This window comes from Colobus angolensis, unplaced genomic scaffold (assembly GCF_000951035.1).
Source record: "Colobus angolensis palliatus isolate OR3802 unplaced genomic scaffold, Cang.pa_1.0 Scaffold3, whole genome shotgun sequence".
Classification (NCBI taxonomy): domain Eukaryota; kingdom Metazoa; phylum Chordata; class Mammalia; order Primates; family Cercopithecidae; genus Colobus; species Colobus angolensis.
The window spans coordinates 429,529-455,338 of NW_012116265.1; the positions used below are offsets into that span (position 1 = coordinate 429,529).

At 53.0% G+C, this 25,810-nt stretch overlaps 1 protein-coding gene across 1 annotated transcript in view; it reads left to right on the forward strand.

Annotated features, from left to right (window-relative positions):
- ITPK1 (inositol-tetrakisphosphate 1-kinase) overlaps positions 1-25,810 on the forward strand; it is a 181,676-nt gene that overhangs the window by 28,740 nt on the left and 127,126 nt on the right. Inside the window, exon 2 of the mRNA XM_011949378.1 lies at positions 15,625-15,649. Within this exon, the coding sequence (XP_011804768.1) occupies positions 15,625-15,649 (25 nt within the window). The remainder of the gene's footprint in view (positions 1-15,624; positions 15,650-25,810) is intronic.

Consider the following 25,810-nt stretch of genomic DNA (forward strand, 5'->3'; position numbering starts at 1 on the left):
CCATGGGTGCTGGTAGAGGCTGGGAATGCCAGTGTGCCCACCCTCCCCATGCTGGGCTCAGCGTGGGTGCCTGGTGACAGTGTGTTAATCTCCCCCTGACTTGACTTCTCTGTGAACTCAGATAAGTCCCTCTCAGTTCTGGGCCTTGCTTATAAAAGGGTTCTTGGGCTGTCTTCTGTGTAAAAACGGGGGGCCCTATGAGGTGGAGAGTCTAGGGGACAAGGGAGCCATGGGGGTTGGACACCGTGCCAGAGCCTGTGGTACTTTAAAATCAAGGCCCAAACCGAGGGTCCCAAGGAGGGCCAAGTAGCAGTCGAGGTCCGACTGCACCCGGCCTGCCAGTGCTGCTCAGGAGTGGCACCTCCCGTCATCCCTCAAGCCCAGCAAGGACCCAGTGTGACAAGAGCATGGAGGTTGGACTTGGCAGAGCTGGGTTTGCTTCCTTGCTCTTCTTTGACTAGCTGAATGGTTCCTGGAGCCTTTCTGAGCTTCAGGTGCCACATCTGAAGAATGAGGTTAAATGGGAGGCAGGGAAGAGCTCGGGGAGGAGCTGGTGACACTGACTGGATGCCACTATGTGCCAGCCTCATTCATTCCACCCTCCGGCAGTGTCCTGAGTTACACGCCTGGCCATGCTATTTTCCAGACGGGAAAACCGATATGTAGAGCCCAGCATAGGAGGGACACGGCAAGTGAAGCCATCCTTGTTGACATTAGCTGGTTGCTCTTGGCATTTGAGTCTGAACATCAAAGGCCCTGAAGATTAAAAAGAGAAAATGAAGAATGATGTGCCTGGTGCCTTCTTGGGAAGAGCCCGAGGCCAGCTGTAGAGGGGAACAAGACTGGTTCTGGGCTGGGCTTCCTGGCCTGGTGCTTTCCTGGGCAGCTGGAAGTGCTTCTGTGGGAGCTGTCTGGCCCTGGCGCTGTTGTTGGCTTCGTTATTTTTTTGCCTGCAGGGGCCTGAGCATTCTGTACTGACGGTAAAACATTTGTTGGACTGGCGCTGTAATCACACCGCAAGGGACACTTGAAATTATGTCTGTATTTGGGAAGCTAATTTTAAAGAACTTTTTCTCTTCATAATTATACACAATCAGCCAGCTAGTGTTATTGGGGATTCTCTTTTTCCCTCCTCAGCTGAGAGGCCATCTGCCTTCCTCTTTCTGCCTTTCCTCCCAGCACATGGTGAGCCATCTCCCTGGGAGAGGGACCACTGGCCCTTGGCTGCCTCCAAGCCCCAGGGAAACCTTTCCACAGTGTTTGCGGAGGAAGGGATGAGGAAGAAGAGCAGGGGAGGACGATGGGGACCTCTGGCTTGGCTACAGGATGGGTCTGTTTTCAAGATTGGAGGCGCAGGTTGGTGATGGAAATGATGGAAGGTGACGTTTCGATTTGGACATTGAAGCAGCCAGGGCTCTTGTTAAATGCAAGTGACAGAAAATCCAGTTCAGATGAGTTTCAGAAAAATAAAAGAAAAAAGGCATTTCTTGGCCCAGGTAACCAAACTGGCACAGGAGTCGTCTTACCCCTCCGGTCCCCAGACATTCCTCCTGTCCCTGGAGTTTTATTCCTCATCAGGAAGAATTTAGTTCCAGAAAATGCGGGCCAAAGAAAGAAAAGAAAAGCCCCCGTTGTGCACCCCCTGCAAATGGGGCTCATTCCTCTCTCTCTGAGTTCTGATCCTGACAAGTAGGGTTTCTCCAGGATGGGTGCTAGCACACCAGTCAGGGATATGGGCTGGATGTTTAGGGTTGGCACAGAGTGGACTCTGGATTGTCCTTCACGTGGGAGGCATTCAGGTCAGGAGGATACACCATGAGCTGGCCCTTCAGGTCTCGGTCCGACTGCCCTTTCCAGCACCCTGGGTTCCTCCGTGTCCTTCCTCTTGGACCACCCTCTGAGAGGATGGTGCGAGGAAGAGGCTTCCGATGTTGTCCGTGGTAGGCAGGGATGGGGGCTTTCTAGGGGCAGACAGCATGGGCAGGTGGGCAGAAGTGTGAAAGAACCGACCCGTGGGGCAGGGCAGGAAGCCCAGTATGCTAGGAGCAGATGGGGCGAGACTTGCTGGGCGAGGAGGTAGGCACCTGCTGCAGAGGCCCGAGTGGTGGGGGTGAGGGAAGCCCAAGGGGTGAGTCTGGGCAGCGGCTGGGAGGTGATGAGCTGCGTTTCAGATGCAGAAGGTGCAGAGTGTGTGCAGGGATAGCAGGGAGGCTGCCCGGTGGCCTGCTCTGCAGAGCTGTGTGTCTCAGGGAGTGGGAGGCCGCCTGTGCTGGCCTCAGTTCTTCTGCCCTTCTGGAATTCTGCATCCTTCTTTTGACATTTCTCTCTAATGCCCAGGGTCCCGCCTCTTGGCTTTGGCTTGGTGGCAGCTGTGACCCCCTGCGTGGGGCTCTGAGGGGTTCTTCCAGCTGTTTGGGGACTGTAGCCATGGCTCCCAGCTGCAGAGCCTGACAGGCCTGGAGGCCGGCAGGAAGAAGATGGGGGGTGTGCCCGTCTGCCAAGAGCTGGCTCTGAGGCTGACTCTTGGCACTGGGGTCCTCTGAGGCCCCAGGCTTGTTCTCACCTCCTCCAGAGGCCCAGCTGACCTACCGTTCTCATGAGCTGCAGTCCTGTGACCCAGCTGATCTCTGTCTCATTGGTAGAACCCTTTAGAGGTGGGGTGGGGCTGCTAAAACATTAGCCCTGCTTCCTTCCCCACAGATTGGCCTCTCTTCCCTGCCTGTGGGCATCTGGCATCTGCTTGAATCCTTCTTATCACGGGGTGCTCATCACATCTCCACTGCCTTCCTTTGGAAGCCAGCAAACTCTTCCTGTGGTTGAGCTGAAATCTACTTCATAGGAAGGGTTCCTTCTGCCTGGAAGGTTTGCTATTGGACAGAAGGACTGTCAACCCTGTGGAGAGGGGAGGAACAGGGTGCCGGCTCCCCCGGCTTCTGGGCTGGATTGACCCAGGGTGTGTCTATTCCATAGTGTCCTGACATGCCAGAGGCTGGACCTTAGGAAGTGCCTTCTGGGACCTTCACTTCAGGCCTGCTCAGGGGCTGCTCCTCAGGTCTTGGGGCCCCTGGGGCAATGGCACCCATCTTCGGGCCTCCTGGGGTCAAGGTTTGAGGGAGGATTGGGGCAGCAGGTGGTTGGGTGGAGAGGCAACTCTGTCGAGAACGACCCTCTTCCAGAAATCCCAGAAGCCTCATCCTCAACAGACCTGGTGCCCCCCCGCCCCAGCGCCACCATAACACAGGTCCCTTTTCTCCCCAGGAAGTCACACAGTGCTGTGGGATGAGGAGGGTTTCCTGACAGATTTGGGGAGAGTGGGCCTGGGTGGGGAGTGAAGGAGCCTGGGAATTACTGGTATTTGGATGGGGTTAGATTGTGGTTCTGCTTCTTATCTGCTGTGAGTCTTTGATCAGGAAACTGAACTGCTCTGAATTTCCCCACTTGAAAAGAGGTGATGGGCTGGGCGCGGTGGCTCACATCTGTAATCCCAGCACTCTGGCACTCTGGGAGGCCAAGGCGGGAGGATTACTTGAGCCCAGGAGTTTGAGACCAGCAACCTAGTGGGCAACATAGTGAGACCCTGTCTCTACAAAAAATAAAACAAGAGGCCTGGTGCAGTGGCTCATGCCTGTAATCCTAGCACTTTAGGGGGCCAAGGCAGGCAGATCACTTGATGTCAGGAGTTCGAGACCAGTCTGTTCAACATGGCGAAGCTCCAGCTCCGTCTCTCCTAAAAGCACAAAAATTAGCCGAGTATGGTGGCACACGCCTGTAGTCCCAGCTACTTGGGTGGCCGAGGCGGGAAAATTGCTTGAACGCGGGAGAATCGCTTGAACCCAGGAGGTCGAGGCTGCAGTGAGCTGAAATCCTGTCACTGCACTCTAGCCTGGGTGACAGAGGGACACCCTGTCTCAAAAAAAAAAAAAAAAAAAAATTCAACCGTTGTACCCACCTAGTGGCTGCTGAGATCCAGGCAGAGTGCCTGGCCCTCACTAGTCCCGCCACCACCTCCTGTGTCCCTGTTTCCGCCTGGGACAGGGAGAGCAGGCCTGGGCGGGGAAGGAGAGAGCCCGAGGATTACAGGTGTTAGCCTCTCGTTTATTTGGGTCATGCTTAGGCGCCTGGAGTCCTCTCTGAAACTGGAAGGTCTCGGGTAGCTGATGAAGCACTGCCTGTTTTAGGGTCAGGTGCCTGGGCACCGCTCATGGACCTCAGGATGAGCCCAAGTGTCAGTAATTATCACCCAGCTCCCCAGTTTATAGTCAAGGCTTCCAGGCCTGGAGCCTTTGATCTCCAGCACCCAGTTCCCCCACATCCCTTCCCTGGGCTTCTTCCCCCCGATTCCCATCAGGGACCCCTGTGGCCATGTAGGGCTGTACCCAGTGCCTTTTGGGAATCTGCAGGCACCATGCGAAGCTGAATGCTGGGCTCCTCCCCATCGACTCCTCATTGACTGTTGAAGCCCCCTACAAACTCCTGACGAGTCCTCATTCGTTCCTGCCTGACACGTGAATGCTTCCAGGCGGTGTCTGAGAACCCTAGGATGGCAGAGCTGTGGGAGCCTTTGGGTTGTGGTGGGCAAAGTAAGGCCCCTGCCACTCCCCACCAAAGACAGCAGGTCCTACTCCTCAGAGCCTGTGAATGTGCTGCCTTGTGTGGTAAAAGAGTGTGACGTGACTACAGATGGGATTTTTAAATTTTTATCTTTTAGAGATGGGAGTCTCACTATGTCGCCGAGGCAGGAGTGCAGTGGCTATTCACAGGTGGGATCAGAGCACACTGCAGCATCAAACTCATGGCCTCAAGTGATCCTCTCACTTTAGCCTCCCAAGTAGCTGGGATTATAGGCACGTGCCACTGCTCTTGGCTTACAGATGTGAATGAGTGAGTGGTCTTGAGATAGAAAATGTTCCTGCATTACCTGGGTGGGCCCAGTGTAATCACAAGGAGGCAGGAGGGTCAGAGGAGATGTGACAGTGGAAGCAGAGGTTGGGGTGTTGTGGCCACAAGCCAAGGAATGTGGACAGCCTGTAGAACTAGAGAAAGTGAAGGAATCGATTTCGCCCTGGAGCCTCCAAAAGGAAGCCTGCCTCTGACCTCCGAACCCTAAGAGAAGAATACATTTGTGTTGTTTTTAGCCACTACTCCTGTGATTTATTACAGCAGCAATGGGAAGCGAATACAGTGTTCTCCTACCCTGCTCTTCTCAGGGCTTGCGGGTGAATCTGTGACTGAGAAGGGAGGGACTGGGTCAAGGTCAAGGCTAGAGCTCATGTGACCTGACACCTTGGGACTTTCCTTTGATCTGCCATCCTGAAAATATCTGAGGGGCCAGGGAGATATTCGAGTAAGGGGCCTTGTGGTTTAAGTTTTCTGAGATGGGGTCAGGGCTGACTCATGCTTGTGGCCAGGGGCGCCCAGGAAACCCCAGTGCCCATGACCTGGTCTTTGCCTCTGCTTCTCCTGGTGCTTAGCAGGCCTTCTCCAGCATGCTCTGGCAGCTTCCCTCTCCCTCCCCTCCTGGGCCTGGCTCACACAGCAGCTCTACTGAGACTTCCCTGTGCCTCCTCTGTCCCCCAGGTGTTTGTCCTATTTAAGGGCCTGTGGCACACCCGCCAGAGGGCGTGGCATGTAGTCCACTGGTCTGCGCTGTGGCAGCTAGCATCTCAGGGCAGGGTTTGCGGTTTGGGATCCGCCTCTGCTCCCAGGCCAGCCCAGTGCTTGACAGAGAAGACCAAAATCAGACCAGGAAACTCTCCCTGCCTGTGGTTGAAGGTGCAGCAGCAGGGCAAAGACAACTCAACCTTAAGAGCTTGAGATCCAGGGACCAGGAGCTGCCCCCAGCCCTTAGGCCAGGTAAGGAGTGTTGGCAGCAGAATTTGGGTGAAGTCTTTCAGTCTCCTCTGGAACACAGCCTTTCAGAGTGTCAGCATCCAGAACGCAGGCTGGGGACACACGCACTTGTGCTGCTATTTTAGGAGCGTGGGGTACCTTGAGGATAGGTGCTAGAACAATTCAGGCTTTCCTGAGCAGGCTTCTCCCTCCCGCAGTGAGTCCAAGGGAGGGAAATGTCACGGGAATTTCTGCCTCCCTTCCCGCAGTAGCCTACCTCGCTCATTAGGCTGATACTAAACGACTTTGCATTCTTGGGATTAAGAAGCTGCTGTGAAGAGAACCAACTGAATCATTAGCCCTGAGGCTGGCCGGCTGACGGCGATGGAGGAGTGGGGGTGGTGGGGAGGGGAGGAGGTGCTAGAACCAAGCCTGCCAGCCTGCCCCCACCACCTCCCTCTCCCGGCAGCCCACTCCCCTACTTCCCACAATTTAGGTCCCATCCCTAATTAGGGGAAAGAAAAATTACTGCATCTGCAAGGGGGTAGTAAAAGACTCAAAAACGATTTCAAGTCGAGAATTTTCATACTAAAAAGCGGGGATGTCGAGAGCCATTAAGGGAATAGACTTAACATTTGTGATCAGCCAGAGGTCAGGATGATTCCCAATCTGAAGTGGCAACCCCTTGGATGTGACAGAACACTGCCTCGCGTGATCTCCTGCCCTCGCCTGCCTTCCTCCTTCCTGAAAATTGAATCGAGGAGGGGAGTCTCAAAGGCACCTCAGTCCCTGTGCTGCTTTCAGCCTCTGCAGCTCTGATGACCTCTCCAGGAGGTGCCAAAGGTGGGTTACCTACTCTGCCTCTCACTCGTGTCCTGTTCACTGGGAAAAGCTGCTTCCAGGCACCCCTGGAAGCTGTTCTGGGTCTGAGGGAGTGCACTGACTCAGGCTGCTGTGCCTGCACTGAGGGGCGCCCAGACCTTGGGCTCTGCCTGCCTCCCCCCGGGTGGGGTACCCAAACTGGGGGAGGGTCTTCAGGTAAGGTGGTTGGTGACTCCCCAGTCAAAGGAAAGATGCCTCCACTCAATAAAAAAGACACACGGCAGCTTCCAGTTTATCTGGTTCTTCCCTAGAGCTGTTCAGACAATTCAAATGTTTGTACTGGCTTTAAAATTCTGTTCGTATGTTGTCTTTATATCGGGCCATTTCAGTTTCTGGCACTGTTAATAGGAGGAAAATCCAAATTACCAAACAATCAGCAAGTGAACCAAGATGCCACAGAGCAGGCAGGCAGGGGACACGGGACTGGAGCCTGGCCCAGAAACCTGGCAGCACTCGGGGAGTGTTTGCAGAGAGCCTGCCAGGCCCAGGGTCTGCACGGGGCACAGGGCTGCTGAAATGAAGAGCCGTCTTTGGCCTCGAGGGGCTCATGGTCTGATGCGGAGCATGGAGCAGTCTTCAGTGGAAGCCATGATTCCTGCCTCTTGATGAGGAGGGCGCTTGAGCTGCTCTTGGTGGGTGGGCAGGAGTTTGCCAGCTGAGGAAGGGCGCCTGGCAAAGGCAGACTTAGGTCAAGCCTTGGCATTTGGAGATTGGGGTCCCTTCTGGGAGGGTTTGAGAGGCTGCCGCTGCCTCCCCCTGGTGTCTTCCAAGCTGCACCTCCAAATGCCTGCATGGCAGGTGTTTTGCTAAGAATTTGGGGCTGTAGACACAAGGCACAAGCTGTGTCCCTGAAAGAGTGCTTGTTAGTCAGGATAGGCCAGGTTAGGCTGCAGTGACAAACGGCCCCCAGAGGCCAGAGGAAACAGGTTTACTCACAACTCGTTCGGCATGCACTCTGGCTCCAGAGACTCTTGGGGGCTGTGATCTGCCCTGCAGTGGCTCAGTGTGCTTCTTAAGTTCAGCACTGTGGACGTTTGGGGCTGGATAATTCTTTGTTTTAGGGGCTGTCCTGTGCATTACCGGGGCCCTTTCCTCACTGGATTCTAGTAGCACTTTCCTCAGTGTGACAATCAAAAAGGTCTTCAGGTGTTGCTAAATCTCCTCGTGGGGACACACAGTTGCCCATAGTTGGGAATGAGTGCTGGCTGAAAGTCCTCTTCATCAGTTGTTTCTTTCTGATTCCCAGCCTGACTTCATCACCACTCAGCCAGTGCTGTTTCCAGGTGGTGGGTTTGGCTGGCTCTGCTGGTGGGTGGCAGCCTCATGTGCTTCCTTGTTGCTGAGGTCCGGGAGGCCTGGGTGCTGGCAATGGAATGCTTCTTCCGGGAGGGGACATGGTCACCTCTATTCATGTCTCATTGCCCAAGGCAAGTCATGTGGCCATGCCTAACTGGGAGCAGGGACAACACAGTGGCACTGAGTGTCCAGGATGGAAATTGCCAGCTTTGGTGGCCACCATTGATGTTCACCACCAAGCATTAGCCTGGTGGGGTCAGTGCCATGGAGCCCAGCAGCCTTTCTCTCTGCCCAGTGCTGGGTGTGGGCAGCGTGGGGCGGTGGGGCCTGAGGAGGGTGGGAGCCAAGGCAGGTTCCCCAGAGGAGCTGACCTGGGGGGTCAGGTGGTGATGAGGGGATGGCATTTGAGGAAGGGAACAGTGTGGCCATCAACACACATGGGTGACAGGGGCCCAATCATCTGTTTAGGAGTCCGAAGTCCTGGGGAGACATCCTGGGCTTCTCTGGGGTACAGTGGGGGCCCTGTCCTCTGCAGGCAGGGAAAGGGGGACCATAACTTGGGGCTTTTTCCCCAGCGCCTGGTACCTGGAGATGCCAAAGGGTCTTGTTATTTGGGTGCCTGAAATCAGCAATTACTGAACTGTGCCACACGTTGCTTGGATGAGGATGTGCCTGGCTTCCGACTTTCCTGAGTGGTTCTCGGTTTAACCCTCCTCCCTTGCTTCTTCACCATTTCATGTACTTCACTTGCTGCAGCCCTCAGGTCCCCACACCTGCCCTGGGGAGGGCCTCTTGGGCAGGAAAGGTCATATCCATTTAACAGATATGAAAGCTGAGACCCTGGGCGGTTCAGCGGCACATCCCATGCCTGCTGCTGGTCATGGTCCCTGAGCCTTTTGTGCCCTGCTCTGCTGTGTGGCAGGCCTGCTGCTGGATGGGGTCTGTTATCCCAGAGTGTCTTGTGTTTACCTCCTGACGCCACACCTGGTACTGTGCTACAGTGGCCTGGTGGTGGCGTGGATGCCGTGGACGTGTCTCTGCTCCGTATCACCCTTTTCTACTTCTGCTCTGATCCTTTTTATTGTTTTCCCTTATCATCCCCTCTCCCTCAGTGCTGGGTCATCCAGACTAATTTTCATCATCTTCAGAAGTGGTAACCACTGTTACTCACCGGGCCCCTGCTGCTCAGCGGCCAGTGACAGAAAGCTTTAGCTGGCTTGAGCAGAAATCTGCAGCTGAAGCTCCAGAGAGGACGAGCCCCACGCGGCCGCGTCTGGCCAGGGAACCTGCCCTCCTGGAGCCCTGTTGGCCCTTTCTCCTGGTTGGCCTTGGGCTCATCTGGATTCTCGCCACATGGAAGCAGTGGTGTCCTCCAGCATTTCCAGGCAGTGCCATTTGCACTGCAGACAGCCCCCCAGGGTCCTTTACCAGGACCCGTCTGGTAAAGGACCACGACCGGGGCTTTGATCCTGCTCCCGTCCTGCTGCTAAGTGAGGTGCCAGGTCACATACCCACCCCTGGAGTGGGCGTGCTGCCCCCAGTCATGTGGACTAGAGGAGGCGCAATTCTGTAAGGGCAGGAAGGCAAGGTGGCAGGGCAGAGCACAGATCACAAGACCCCGTCTCTGGCGTGAGCCAGGTACTGTGCCAGGCCTGGACTCTGCTTCCCTTAAAGCCTGTGTGGGATGAGTTCTAGGATTCTCCCATTTTACAGATAAGAAAACAGAGGCACAGGGTACAGAGGGATCTGGTTCCATGTTCTGCTCTCACGGGCTCACTCACCTCTTCCCCTTCCACCTACCTCCCGAATTATGTTCATCTAAGCCTCTGAATGCTGCGAAGCTCAGTCCTGGGCTTGTGATCACTTCCTGGTACCACCATGGTTGAACAATGGAGTGCTACTGCCTTCCTGTGATGTTCTCTCGTCTCCTGGGCCTGGCGCAGTGCCTCGGTCTGCTCCTTCCAGATTGTGAGCCTCACAGCTATTTCTAGTTCTTAGGTTTCCTTTATTCCTATTCCCAAGACCTGTGAGGGCTGCCCCCTACCCGTCTTATGTCCTCCCCCAGCAAATCAGCTCCTGCTTCCACTGGTCACAGAGAAGCCCGTGGAGTCGCTTTTGTGGACAAGCAGCTGTCCCCGTACCCAGCCGCTCCTGAGCAGCACCCAGAGCGTGATGAACCCTGAATTCTTCCCAGGCCCTGCCCCCAGACCTCCTGGATCAGAGGCTTCAGGGTGGCCTCGAATGAGGATTTTTGACACGCTCCAGTGGTGGTTCTCAGGTTATCTGCCCTGGCATTTGGGACCCACTGGCCCATGGGTAAGGGCTGGGCCACCAGGTGACATCCTGGGCCTCGGAGGCGTGCCCCACCTTTATCCTCTGTCCTGCGTCTCAGCCCCCGCCCCCTGAGAGGGCTTTATGCTTCCAGAGCCCCAGACACCCCTTGGGGAGGGCGCAGGACTCACCTTACTCCTCTATAAGTACTCTTCCCAGCACCTGTCTGTAGTTACCCTTCAGTTGCTCTGCCAGATGGCAAACGCTGCCTCCTCCTTGAAGCCTTCTCTTATCGCCAGCCTCATCCCCTGAAAGCATCACATCATTTTGTGAGTATTTTAACTTCCTTAAGGGTTCAAGCTCCTTGGACTTCTGGGGAGAGGCTTCCTTGTGCAAAGCGGATCCTCCCTTCATTAATAATCCAGCTTTTAGAAAAGCATGTTTATACTTAGCTATTCCTATTTTATTAATATTAATATATTAATGTAATATTTATCAAGAAAATGACAGTTTAGAGCCTATAAAATTATTCGCAGGTGCAGGATTTTTTTTTTTTTTTTTTTAAGATGGAATCTCGCTCTGTTGTCCAGGCTGGAGGGCAGTGGCCTGATCTGACTGAAACCATCGCCTCCCAGTATCGTTCACTGCAACCTCCGCCTCCTGGGTTAAAGCAATTCTTCTGCCTCAGCCTCCCAAGTAGCTGGGATTACAGGCACCCGCTGTTATGTCCAGCTAATTTTTGTATTCTTATAGAGATGAGGTTTTACCATGTTGGGCGGGCTGGTCTCGAACTCCTGACCTCAGGTGATTTGGAAGGCCCACCTCAGCCTCCCAAAGTGCTGGGATTACAGGGGTGAGCCACCATGCCCGGCTGCAGGTTTTTAATGAAACTTAAAAGTTATTAAATTGTAGGCCAGGTGCAGTGGCTCATGCCTGTAATCCCAGCACTTTGGGGGGCCGAGCTGAGTGGATCACTTGAGGTCAGGAGTTCGAGACCAGCCTGGGCAACATGGTGAAACCCCATCTCTACTAAAAATTGGCCGGCGTCATGGTGAACGCCTGTAGTCCCAGCTGCTCGGGAGGCTGAGGCAGGAACCCAGGAGGCGGAGGTTGCAGTGAGCTGAGACGTCACTGCACTCTAGCTTAGGCGATAGAGCCACACTCTGTCTCAAAAAAAAAAAAAAAAAATTAAATTGTAACTTTTATTGTTACCTTCCCTATAGTTTTGAGGGTAGCGTATATGTTCATTGTAGAAAATCTTGAAAACACAGGGAAGGAGGAAGAAAAAACCACAGCACTTTATTGGCATCACCCAGCCCCGTGGCCACAGTTAACACTGCAGCCCACGCCCCTCAGTCTGTTTTCCAGGTACTGGACCGTTTCCATGGCCTTAGAACCCGTAGCAAGTTCTGGTGGTCCCCGCTGCAGGCCTCATTTCAGCTTCTCTTGGGGCAGCACTTGGAAGCTTTTCACGATACACCCTGAGCTCTTCTGTCTTGTGTCCTCCATTGATCAATTGCTTCGTGCTTTTATCAAGCATCTATTTAAGAAACAATTTAAAAAATATATTTTCCAGTTTTTGATAACATGTTATAGGCCCCTGGTACAACATTGAAGTGATGTATGAGGGGACACAGTGAAAAGGAAGTCCCTTGGCCACCCCAGCTGCCCTTGCCCTTGACCAGGGGCCCTGCCATGATCGTTTTCCTGTAGCACCCTCAGGTTCACTCCGAGTGTACACAAGCACACATGCTTGTCCCGGATGTTGTTCTAAACACAGATAGTTGTCTGCAGCACATAGGGTTTTGCATCTTACGTTTTTCACACAGCAACGCCTTGGAGATAATTCCTTATGGGTGCCTGGAGGCCTTCTGTGTTCTTTTTACTGCTGCATACTATTCCTTTGACTGCGTGTGGTTTGTTAATGTCCCCTCTTGGGGGAGTTTAGTTCGCTGCTAGTGTTTTGCTATCGCATACAGTTTGGTAATTAACAGGGCAGAACTGGAAACATATTGCACACTTGAGCCTATCTGTGGGGTGATGAGGTGGGATTGTGGATCCAGGGTTTTTAGGAGGAACAGTTAGTCACTTGACAGCCAGTGCTGTGGTTTCTCTTCCCTCCCATTGTCCCTCATGTCCCTTCCTTCTCCCTCTTCCCCTTTGGCTTCATCGTTCAATTTCTGAACTTTCTGGTTACGGTGGGACTTCAGGAACGTGCTTCTTAGGGCATCAAGGTTGTTGGTGCCTTTGTTCTGCAGGAGTTTCCCGATGAAAAATCAGCCCGACAGGTTGTTTTATTTTCCCAAGAGGCTATGGTGGTGCGCGTGGGATTCCACCACCAGAGGGGATGCAGTTTTCTGCCTGCCACCTCCTGGTGCTTCCATTGCACTGAGGCCCTGGAGGCTGGAGACCAGGCCTCCCTGCTTGGTGCCACCCTTGCCCACGGTGGTGCACCTGGTGAACACCTGGGTGTGGGGAGAGCCCTGCTCGGGGCCAGCTCCTGCACTTTGCGAGTCTCCCATGCCTCGGCTTGCTCCGCAGGTAATGGGGCAACCACTGTGCCACCCTTATGAGGCTGCAGAAGGTATTGGTGAGTGGTGAGCTTCAAGGGGTGTGCAGCATACATGGGTGGCCCCCTCTTTTCTGCCACTGTTGCAGTTTATCCTTTTTTTGGAGCTCTGAGTGACAGAGGAACTGCTGTGGCTCCTGGGAGCTCAACCCCACTTAAGATTGCAGCCGATCTTTTCTCTAGATTACTTCTTTGTTGCTTTCTTATTTTATGTGTTCCATCTGTTTTCAGAGTTAGAGACTGTTTTTTTAGGACTAAGGGAGGGAGGACTGCCTGGGATGATGTAAAATGTGGACTGATTGGAATTGACCTCAGTAAAGAGATGAGAGTCACATGCTGAGATAACCTGGATGCCAGCAGGGTTGACTCAGAGGGAAACCGAGGTCCTGGCCCAGAGCCCAGTGGAAGTCTGCCCCAACTGGTGTGGGTCACTTATGCTCCTCTGTCCCTGGCCTTTCCCATTGTGCCGTTCATACTCTGGGTGATTTGGGGCTTGGGTTTTCCATCCTGGAGCTGGGTTGCTGGAGTTTGGGCTGGCTCCTCAAGGTCCTCTGCTGTGTGTCCTGGGGCAGGTTCCCGTCAGTGACGCTTCCTGCAGCTTTCTCATCCCTTCAGTGGGGGCCAGGATGATTGGGAATGAGGCAGGGGCTGAGGTGTCCACAGGTACTCAGAAACGGTGCAGGTTGTGAGCTGATGGTTGGGTGTAGCACAGGTTCCTCATGATGCTATCTGTCACTGTGCTGTGGGCTTTGGTGACCCAGTGCTATGCTGTTGTGTGTCTCCCCTGTCCCTCGTGAAATCATGGAAGCAGATGGATGTTGGCCACCATTCCTAGAGGAACTGCAGAGAAGCTAAGAGACGCTGAGGGTCCCTGAATGCTTCAACCAGGGTGGTTCTCAAACTGGACTCCTTGGGGCCCAGGTTTCTGTTGAGGTGTCGGGGGTTTGAGGAAAGGTGGGCTGGGTGCTTCCCACAGTGGGACCTGGTCAGCTCTCCTTGGCCTCTGTCTTCCTGTCTCTTGGAGTGGCTCCTTTGTGAGGTTCTGCTCAGTGCCTTGGTATCAGAAGGTGCTAAGGAAGCCCTCACTGAATGAGCTGACAAACAGATTTAGGAATTAGTGGGCGGTGCCTCAGCTGTGCCATGAAACAAGGCAGCAGGGGTGCCCAAAGGTTCCTGCGGGGCTTTGCCCATCTCCTCCCTAAGACCTTGAGCCTCTCAAGGGCCCAGACTGTGGAGGTTGCGTTTGTTGTACCCTCTGAGTGCTGGGCCTAGGAGCTAAGCTAAATTGTTACACATTTACACCTTCATCTGCCAGCAGCTGTTGAGGAGTGTCTGTGTGCCAGGGGGCATCATAGCTGGGCACGGGCACACATAGCTTTAAAGTTTGGCATAGTCCCTGCTCCAAGGAGCTTGGGTGAGTAAACCACAGATTCCTGACCTTGCCTGGCCGCAGCAGTCTCTGAGCATCTGCTGGAGGCCTTTCTTCCCAGCACAATGTGCACAGCATGCTGTTTTTGGGCGCTTCGGTCCTGCAGGTCCTGGTGGCCCTACACCAGCACTCATCCCTGGCTCATAGCAATCAATACCCCAGAACAAAGGGCCAAGACAGTGGTTGCCTTAAGTTCTTCCAGGTGGGGAGGCATCCTGGAGAGGCTATGCTGAGCGGAATCCTCAAGGCTGGGGTGTGAGGTGGGCACCAGGGCCAGGGAGGAGAAAGCCCTGTGTGCCAGAGCTGCACAGGTGGGCACTTCCTGGGCTCACAGTAAGAAATGTGGGGTAGGGAAGGCTGGGCATGGTGGCTCATGCTTGTAATCCCAGCACTTTGGGAGGCTGAGGTGGGTGGATCACAAGGTCAGGAGTTCGAGACCAGCCTGGCCGATATGGTGAAACCCCATGTCTACTAAAAATGCAAAAATTAGCCGGGCATCATGGCGGGCGCCTGTAGTTCCAGCTACTCGGGAGGCTGAGGCAGGAGAATCGCTTGAACCTGGGAGGTGGAGGTTGCAGTGAGCTGAGATCGTACCACGGCACTCCAGCCTGGCAACAGAGTGAGACTCTGTCGCAAAACAAAAAGAAATGGGTGGGGAAGGGAAGGGTGGGAGTAAACAGAAGCCTTGTGTGTTCTGGGCAAACCCCAACCCAGGCCGTGAGGCTCTTAACATTGGGTGGGAAGAGTCAGGTTATGTGGTGGCCGTGGGACTGCGTGTGAAGGGCGAGGATGTGGGGGACATGAGTGCAGCTTGGAGGCTGTTGGCGAGGCCGGGGCTGGTGTCAGTGGGGCGTTGGGAAGGCAGTGGGCAGGACTGTGTGGGCCTCCCGTGTGTGGCAGTGCATGGGTTGGGGCATGACTGGCTGTGGCAGGTCCTGGGGTGAGACCTGATGGGGAGGACAGGGGGAGCCGTGGGGGTTGAGCTCAGCAGGGATGGCAGGTGGTGGGGACGGTGGTGAATTCGGTGGCAGGGGCCTTGGGACCACCAGGCTGGAGCTCGGCTGACAGAGGCCTGGCCCAGGAGTAGAGGGAGGTGGCTGATGTGGGGCCTCCAGAGGACTCCAGCAAGTCCCCCTGCGGAGCCAGCTCTCTCAGCGGGAAGGTGGTGTGAGGAGTGGCTGGGAGTGGAAGACATGGCCGTTCTGGGACAGTGGCAGGAGAGGCGCAGCTGCCGGCTCCCTCCCGAAACTCCCTCACAGTCCTGCCCTCAGCCGGCTGTTGGGAACCTTCAGAAAGGACGTGTCCAGCCTGCTGGAGTAACACTTGTTTTCTTTGTTTTTCTCCACAGGAAACGAGGGATAGAAGTTGTGCAGGTGAGTACACACATCCTCGTGGTTCTTTGGGTAGGGGGGCCCTTGGCGCCCACCTCTCCAACTCTCCTCCTCTCCTCCAGCGTCGGGCACAGCTTTCTCTCTTCTTCACGTGCAGCTTGTTTTTAGCACCCCTGTGGATTTGATGTGGTTTCTGCCCTGGGCTGGGAAGACTCCGATTGGGGCTTCTTGGGTTTGGAGGGTTGCTGTGGCTTTGTCAGTTGGGGGAGGGTTGGTTTGGGAGTGCTTAGGGGGGTGTGCGTGGCAGTGGTCAGGTTGGGGTGGGTGTGGGAAGGGTGAGGGGGCAGTAGGCACCCAGCTAGACATTCAGTTGTCTTTGTGTCTTTGTGCTTTGTGTAGCCTCACCCTGGGTGGACTTGGGTCAGGTGCTCATTAACTAGAAAAAGAAGGATGGATGGAAGAAGAAGGGAGAATGGATGGAGGGGGAGGGAAGGATCTTGGAGGGAGGGGAAAGGTGGAAAGATGGAGGGAGAAGGAAGGAAGGGTGGAGGGGGAGGAAGGATAGAAGGATGGATGGAGAGAAGAGGGAAGGATAGATGGAGGGGGAGGAAGGAAACATCAAAATACTTTCAGACTCTGTGTGAGGGGCAGGCTGTGTTATTTGCACTAAAGGCTGTACCTGGCGCCTAATAGGTACTTGGTAAACCTGATGGTGACCTGGCCATGTCCTGTGTTCCCCTCGCTGTCCCCGTTGAGGGTGACTCTGTGGCCTGTGCAGCTGGGCTGGCATCCCATCTCCTTGCCCTATGGGCCTCATCTGCCTGTAGCTGCAGAGAGGGGAACCCAAGCTGGGGACTAAATCAGGGCAGAAGAGGTGCTGGCCCTGCTAGAATATCTAAGGGGCTTTCAAAAAGCCCGCTGGGGAGCTCTTCTAGCCCACCCCTGTTAACTTCAGCTCCAGGCCTTCCCTCAGGGGCCATAGGAGAGCGGCGTCCCCATTCCTGCAGGTTCAGCATCACAGGCCCCAGGTTTCCCCTGCTCCTGGGACCAAGCTGGGGCTGGTTGATGGGTGGGGCTGATAAAGGATCCTCCTTACCTCCCTGCTGGTAGTTTGTTGAACTTATCACTGGAAGGGTGAGATTCGTTTTGGGGTAAGGAGGTAGTTTCTGGAAGCCTCTCAGCAGCTCTAGGTTTTTGTCCAGGCTCTTCTTGGCTCTCCAGAATTGCATGATGTATACTAGATTTTAATTTTTTCTTTTCTGGTTTTTTTTTTTTTTTTTTTTTGGGATGGTGTCTCGCTCTGGAGTGGAGGCTGGAGTGCAGTGGGGCTATCTCAGCTCACTGCAACCTCTGCCTCCTGGGTTCAAGTGATTCTCGCGTCTCAGCCTCCTGAGTAGCTGGGATTACAGACGCGCACCACCACACCCAGCTAGTTTTTGTATTTTTAGTAGGGATGGGGTTTCACCATGTTGCTCAGGCTGATCTTGAACTCCTGACCTCAGGTGATCCGCCCACCTCGGCCTCCCAAAGTGCTGGGATTTCAGGCATGAGCCACCGTGCCCAACCTGCACTGAATTTTTCTGTGGGCTTTTAATTTCTGCATCATCAAGTGAGGGATATTGGAATTCAGGAATGGCTTAGGGGTGTGTGTTCAGGGACCATTTCTGATTGATTGGTTTTGGTGGCCTGGAGGATCCTAAATCTGTGAGTGGGTGGAAACAGGGATTGATCTGCAGTGCCTGCCAGGGGTACAGGTGTGGAAAGAGGAGATGTGGTTGTACGTCTCATCACGGGGTTAGATGGTCTCTAACCGTTGCAGCTCTAGGATGTGGTGGCTCCCATTTCCCTTTTATCCCTCCATAGTGGTTCACTTGGAAATCCACGGATCCTTTACAGATGCTGCTTTACCCACAGTAAGCCTGAGACTGACAGCTGGGGCTCACTGTGCTCAGGAAGGGCCCGGCTTGCCCTGTGGTTCCACCCAGCCACTTGGGGAAACTGCTGTGGAAGCCATTTTCAGAGGAAGTGAGTTCAGGCGCTCCCCAGCAAACACACTGCCTGAGAGGGCAAGACAGCCTTCCCCCATGCCTGATCCTGTTCACACGCGACCTCAAACTGTCACACAGTGGGTGTCATCCCCACCGCTCCAGGACAGGATGAGAGATGGACGGGGTCGGCGAGTTTCATTTGTATGGCATTCTGGGAAGATTTAGACTAAAATCTTTAATCCGCTCGGTCTGTGGGAGGAATAGGAGACTGGAGCCATTGTGTCAGAATGTCCGGGGCAGAAGAAGCATTGCAAAATCTTTCTAGACATGTATGCTGTTCATTTCAGTGGTGGCTTGGGGGAGGAAGTGGTGGCTGCGCACCAGAGCGAAGCCAGACTGGACGCTTTCCACTCCAGCATCTAAAAATAAAACCTACCGTGATACCTCTCTGTTCACCTCCTCCTGGCATCCCTGTGTTTGGAGAACTTTTAGATTTTAAGGCATTGAGAAAGACTCTGCAAAAATGGGAGGCTTTTCAAAATCAGCTGGGCCTCTGTGCACAGGATCTCCAGGCTGCTGGGCCCTGGGAGCTCGGGCTGTTTGCCGTCCTCTGGGTTCAGGTGCTGGTGACTGAAGAGGATGTGTATCCCTTGCTGCCAGCCATCTTCTTGTGTCCTATGTCTGGTCCCTGACGGGCATTTCCTGTTCTCTGCAGCCACCCAGGGATGGTGTGGTGTTAAGAACCCTTTAGAGTTGGGGAAACTGAGGCTCAGAATGTTGTGCATTCTCTTGGGGATTTCAGCTGGCAGTGGTGGAGTTGGGATTTGAGTACAGGTCTGTCTGTCTCAAAAGCCTGTGGCCCCTGGTTTTCTGCCGAACGGTCTCCTCTGCATGTTCATTGGCTCTCCATTTACTAAATGCTTCCATTCTTCTTATTACCTGGACTTTGGCTGCTATCTAAAAAAAAGGATGTTGGGGCCAAGAATCAGGACTCAAGACTGCAAAACGCTGGTGACTGGAGGGAGGTCGCTTGGTCGTGGCAGTTGTTTCTCTTCCTGTTATTTAATGGCAACAATAACAGTCCTTTTATTGAGGACTCCAGTGCACCAGGCATTGTGGGTTTACTTTAAGGAAGCATTTGTGTGTACCCTTCCCGAGGTGGGTGTGGGGGCATACTTAAGAAAGTGGATTTTGCAGATCTCAGTGTCCTCTTGTGCCTGTGCCTAAGGCTGAGGAACTCAGGAGCCCTCCTTCCTTGCTACCCCTGTGCCTATTTAGCTCGTTCCTTCTCCCAACTCTGCAGAAGAGTGTGCACGCTGTGAGGTGCAGGGCAGCCTGGGGTCAGGTTCCTTCCTGTGTGACCTTGGGCCAGTTGCCTAACGACGCAGTGTCTTTCTGCTCATCTGTAAAATGGGGATAATTGTGGTGCTGGTCCCTTGGCACCGTTGTGAGAACTGAGTTAATTTGGGTGAAGTAATTGGCACTGGGCCTGGCACACTGGAAGCTGGCTGTCTGCAGGGGAACTGTACACTCTATCCACAGGCAGACCTGACCAAGGTGTGAGACCTCAGGGCATAAAACCCTCCCAGTGGTCAAGTACAGTGAACAGTCATTGTCATCCTGGGGCCAGGGAGGTATTTCCAGTTCCTTGCTTGCAGCAAAATTCAAAGAGGACCTGATGGTGTCCTCAGCTGATAGCACATTAAGAATAACTTCTGTTTTGGGTGGCTGAGGTGGGTGGATTGCTTGAGCTCAGGAGTTTGAGACCCACCTGAGCAACATGGCAAAACCTCATCTGAGAGCTCCCCACCAACCACAAATGCAAGAGATTAGTTGGGTGTGGTGGTGTATGCCTGTCATCCCAGCTGCTTGAGGGCTGAGGTAGGAGGATCACTTGAACCCAGGAGGTCGAGGCTGCAGTGAACCAAGATCGTGCCACTGCACTTCAGGCTGGGTGACAAAGTAAGACACTGTCTCAAAAAAAAAAAAGAATGATTTTTGATAACAGATTACTAGATTACTGTAATTCTTGGCATATAATTATAAAGGAATCCAAAGAATTTGCTATGGTAAATCTCTTTCCATTCCATTTTTTACATTTGAGTAAGTGGTTTCTGCCCTCATATCTGTAAAAATTAGAAAATGGAGATGAAATTGATAAACGCTGTTTGGTTCTAGCAATAGGCAATATTCATCTGAGCATTCATGAAACAATTTTTCAAAAAATTCCCATTCTTTGTATAGATGTATTTTTAATAAGATTTATTTATTAAATTTTATTTATTTATTTATTTATTTTTGAGATGGAGTCTCACTCTTGTTGCCCAGGCTGGAGTGCAGAGGCATGATCTTGGCCCACTGCAACATCTGCCTCCCAGGTTCAAGCAATTCTCCTGCCTCAGCCTCCCAAGTAGCTGAGATTACAGGCACCTGCCACCATGCCCAGCTAATTTGTTTGTTTGTTTGTTTGTGTTTTTGGTAGAGATGGGGTTTCACCATGTTGACCAGGCTGGTCTTGAACTACTGAGCTCAGGTAATCCGCCTACCTCAGCCTCCCAAACTGCTGGGATTACAGGCGTGAACCACTGCGCCTGACCTAATAAGGTTTATTTTTAAAGGTTATTTCTTATACAGTTTTGCAATATCTTTCTGTCTTATTGATCAGTTGTATACTTACAGTAATTATTAGAATAATGCGGTCCAGGAGAACACTTTTGACAGAACTTTATGGTCACAGGAAGTTAAAAAAAATTAAAACATTGATTTTTGCATTTTTTGGCCCTGTAGTATAATAGGATAATCAGTATAAAGCTTTCAAGCATAAAATACACTGTGATGTATAAACATCTCTGAGGAAGATCAGAGTTTGTGGAGGAAAAAGGAACACTGTTAGATTTCCAACAGTTACAGAAGAGCTTGATTATGTAATTTAAAAATGGATGATGGTGAATCTCAAATCACCATGGTATTTAGATACCATTGGATCCATTTAAAAGAGAAACATTAACAGTTTTATTTTAAAATGTTAATATTTACAGTATGTTGGAAGTCACATCCTCTACAAGTATTTAGACTTATGAGAAATTTTTCATATCAACTTAAAAATGTGCAAATAGATATGTGGTTTTAAATGTTTATTTTGTGGGGGTTTGGTTTGAAGGCCACTGCTTCAGAACATTACCCTGTTTACTTCTCAGAACCAGGCCTGAGGCACGTACCTCCTCAGAGAGGCATAGCACCAGGCTTTGCTCTCAGGCCGTCCAGAGGCCCTGATGGGGCTAGGCTGGACTGACCTGACTCTGGGGCCTGTGCGTCCCCTGAGATCCAGAACCGCTCACCGAGACTTGCTTGGCAGTGGACTTGTCTGCAGACCTGGTCTGTTAGGCCACGTGATGATGATCATGAAAGACACAGTGCTATCTGCTCAGGGCTGCTCAGGCAGGAGAGGAAGTTGCAGGGGAGCCAGGACCCAGGCCGCTCAGAAGGAGAGGTTGTCCTGCTTTGTGTTGAGAGCAGGGAGTTGGGCTGTGGGACAAGGGGAGACTATAGTAAGGTTGTGGGACCAGATGCCCTCCACCTCCTGTCCTGAGAGGCTACTTGTCGTGACAGTGATGGTGGCAAGTGCCTGTTTCCTTAGCCCCCTGCTCTGTGGTATGGTAATGGGAATGCTGGATGCACGGGCCACCCTGACTCCACCGTTTCAGTGTTGAGTTGGTTTCACTGAGTGCTGAGCTGAGGGCCCCTCATAGCCAGGCCGTGCAGATGGGACACAGTAGCATGAAACAGTTTCCCAGACACCTGCTGTGGATAGGCCCCAGGTGCTAGGGGCACACACAGGCCCAAGCCAGGCCCCTTCAACTCTCTGTGATGTCTGTGGACAGTGACCAAGGTGGGCAGGGACACCAGACAGGCACAGAGGAGGGCCCTCACGCAGCCTGGTAAGTCAGGAAGGCTCCCTGGAAGAAGAGTCTGGTTAGTGGCAATGAGCTCATCTACCCAACAGATCGTATCTGAGAGGCAAGGCCTGACGGGGCTCGACCCACTCCCTAGGTCCTTGTGCTTCCTTCTAAAACACCTAGTTGCTAAAATGACCAAGTGCCAAGCACAGCACTATGATTGCTTCCCCTGTACACAATGAGCCTGTGTTGGAGAAAATATCCCGTGGGTTGTCTGTGGTCTGGGGAGTGGGGCTGGGGCTCTCCTGTGGGCTGGGCAGAAGCCTGCATCAGTCTTGCTAGGTGCTGTCACCTCGGGGCATCTTCCACTCTAATCCGATCTGTGGGGAAGGCTCAGGAGGAGCAGTCTCCCATCCAGGGACTCACTGCCTCTTTCTGGAATAGTCCTGAATTTGGTGGAGGAAGACTCTGAAAGAAAGACCTACCTGCTGCCGGGCCCCCTCCAGCCTGGGCCTTCTTAGGAAAGTATGTTTTGCAGCCTGACCCCTGCCCTGGCCTGTTCTCCGGGCTGCCTTTCCCCAGTTATTGTAAAAGATCAGGGGAGAAGGTGACTGTTGGTATGAGAGGGCTCGGGGTTTGACTTGAAAATGCAAATGAGCAAGCTGTAAGCGTGAGAAGTATAGTAACTGGTTATAGATTCACTGTCCTCCATCCAAATTCCTTGAGAATTCAGACACTATGAAACCCAGTCTCTGGTGCAGTGGCTGTTTCTCAAGCAGGCAAGGAAGAAAGTAAGTTCCCCCAGCTTGCAAATGAGTGAACGGTGGGCATACACCTTTCTGTCCGTGTTTTCTCTGCAGCTGGTGCTGGCTGGCATGCTGGTGACCTTTGTGTATGTATTTTTACCCCTTCCTGCACCAGACTTTCTGGGGAGGAGGTTGGGTGGGTGACCATCAAACCACCAAGAAAAGGCAAGTCTGAGAAAGAGACACTAAGACCCCAAGGGAAGGTCCATGTGCCTGGGGCCGAGGCAGAACTGGGTGCTGGGCCTCCGGAGGTGAAGGAACCATGGGGATGCCCAGTGGCAGGGAAATCATGGGGATGCCCAAGCCCAGGGGCAGGGCAGGCCTGTCTGAGCTGTGGGGAGCGGTGGGGATGGAGGGTTGTGCATGTAGGAGGAGTGGGCCATCAGAGGATGGAGGCCATACCTCCTGACATGGAATAAACCAGGCACAGGGGCTGGCAGGAGGCGAAGTGTTAGAGCGGCCTTACAGACAGGGAGCACGGCGGGGGCCCACACACAGAGAGCAGCTGGGGAAGGGGGTCCTTTGGCTGACAATAGCTTGGAAAGGTCGCAGCCCCAGGCTTGAGGGGGCTAGTGAGAGACCAGGCTGGAGGGAGTAGCGATGCCAGGTGAATTGTTCATGGGGTGCTGTGTCAGGGGCATGGAGGGGCTTCTGCAGGTAAAAGCTGGGTGCTCCAACTGGAGGCTATGGGGGAAGAGCTGTGGGGAGGGTACATGGAGGGTGGTTAGACAGGGCTGCACTGGAAAGCCAGAGAGCAGAGTTTTCTGAGAGGGGCTGTGGCTGCAGCCTAGTGAGGGGTGATGTGCTCTTCTGGGGCTCCTGCAGTGACAGAGGGCAGCAGGAGACAGATGGCAGGGTGTGGTACCTCGGTAGATGTGGGAGGTGAGAGGGGGATCAGTCCCCAGACTCCTCCCTTGTTTCTGGCCGGAGTGCCTGGGCATGGGGGTGCAGGAAGAGCAGCCGCCAGGGAGGGAAAGCCCATGCCAGCACTGGCGCTTTCTGGTAGGTGTGCTGAGCACAGGCAGCGGAGGCCTATGTCGGTAGCTGCTCTCTGAATTCAGAGCCAGAGAGGACTCATGTGGTTGCATAGTATGCATCTCCAGAAGGATTATAGGTGCTAAATTCTCCATCTCAACATTAAAAATGTACTTGTTATTTAGGTTATATTTTCACATGGTACCAACATTTTTTTAGAAGGTATGCAGAACACAGTGTCAAATGATCAGTCCGCAGCAGGGTTCCCTCTGCCACCCATACTCTCCAGCGTACCCCAGCTGGCTGGCCCCGGTGCTCTTGATGGATTTTATTTCCAGGTCACTGGGGCATAGGTAGGGGTGGACACCTGTGAACATTCTTCCTTCTGTCAGTTTTCTCTGCCGTGTGCTCTGGAGCCAAGCATAAGGGGCTTTGGGAATAACGATTGCTGTGGCCTTTATTGGAGGGTTCTGACATCTTTGGGGCTGGGACAGCCCATGGCATCATGCGGTCCACCCCTATCTTGGGCAGTGGCTTTCTGAAATTCATGTGAGCCTAACTCTGACCTCTCCCCAGACCCCAGCACCTCCAAGGAGGACCGCCACGGGCTTGGGGGGCTGGCTCTGCACACAGTGTTTCCATGTGGTCATTTGAGGCAAGTAATGGACACAGATTGCTGTTGACTGTGCCTCACCTCCCTGTGGGATCCAGAGACCTGGGTTTGCGTTTCTGAGCCTGTTTCCTGGCTGTGGATCTTTTTCTTCCTCTTTAAAGGGATGACAGTGCATAGGATTGAAGACACCTAAGAGATGCTGAAGGAATATTAACTGATTTTTACTCATCTGTTGTTGTGAACAGTGGTGGCATTTGAGTGGGGAAAATCCAGCCACAGATGAAACTGGGCTGCTGAGAAAGATACGTTGTTTCAGGGTGGAGAATATAGTTTTTTTTTTTTGCCTCCCCTCTGTATCACTTCTGGGTTTCTAACTATTGTGGATTCCAGCTTACTCATTCATTTTTTAAAAGATAGATTTTATGGTTTTTTTTTTAATTTGAAATGAGGTATTTTTCTTTTTTTCCCTTAAACATTGAAAATTATTTTCATTCTCCGACATTTACTATTTGCTTAGGCTGTGTAGATACCAAATAATACAAACTTAGGTGAAAGCATGATCCCCATAGTGTTTTTTAATAACGATGATACGTGAGGTGGGGGGAAGGGTTATATAAATCTGGGTCTGCTCATAGCAGTTCTGCAACGTGGCCATTAAAAAAAAAATCACATTTGGGAAGACAGTGTGGGGAAATGCTCGTGAGTTGCTTTGAGTACTGTCAACATACTCTGAGTGGTTTCATTTCTATCCGTTTTACTTTGGTTCCTGAGCTTTTTAGGTGTGCTGTTAGAAATAGAAGCTGTCATGGTGTTGCAGTGCTGCGTGGCTTCCGAAGGCTGTGGCGTTCAGTTCTGGGGCGGTTCTTTCCCCAGCCTTTGATGCACCGAGTCAACTTGAGCAAATCCCTTAAAAAAAAAAAAAAATGTTCCCACAAACCATGTCAAGACAGCAGAGCTCTGCCAGGGCAGGTGGGGCTCTCTGTGCTCCAGGGTGCCTGGGTGCCTTTTTGCAGGCTGGCTTCCAGAACCCCAGGCCTTCCTCACCACACCATGCAGGGTTGGGACTGGATCTCCCTGGTACCTTCCACCCTTGCTTGGCCGTCAAATGTCAAGAATTCCATGGCCTCAGTGGAGCGTGCCAGATAAGCATTTTACGTAAAAGCAAAGAAAAGAGATGGAATGAAGAACACAGGGAAAAGAGGAAGGGATGGAATGGGGGTTAGAAAGGGCCAGAAGCAAGACTCTGCTCTTAAAGTAGCTGACTGTCTTGGCATTCTGGGGTGAAGGTATCCATAGCATTGCTACTCTGAGTGTGATTCTAGGGAATCTGGGCGCAGATGGAGAAACTTGGACACAAACACCGGACTCCTCAGCAGTCAGTTCTCGTTTGGCCTGCTGCAGGGCCGAGACTCTGAGGAGGAGGGTCTTGACCCGAGGGCCCTGGACCGTGCTCCATGCCCAGCCAGAAGCAGCACCATCGTAGTCAAAGCCAGGAATGGAGATGGATTGCTTCAGGTCAGTTCTAAAGACCAGGAAGCGTCCCTGAGTATTTCGGTTGAGTAAGGAGCTGGCATCTCCCTCTTCAGCCCCTTCCCTGCTCTCATATTTCTATTCATGCTTTTAGAACTGCTAACTGTCGGCCGGGCACAGTGGCTCACGCCTGTAATCCCAGCGCTATGGGAGGCCGAGGCAGGCGGAACACGAGGTCAGGAGATCGAGACCATCCTGGCTAACACGGTGAAACCCTGTCTGTACTAAAAATACAAAAAATTAGCTGGGCATGGTGGCGGGCGCCTGTAGTCTCAGCTACTCGGGAGGCTGAGGCAGGAGCATGGCGTGGACCCAGGAGGCGGAGCTTGCAGTGAGCTGAGATTGTGCCACTGCACTCCAGCCTGGGCGACAGAGCGAGACTCCGTCTCAAAAAA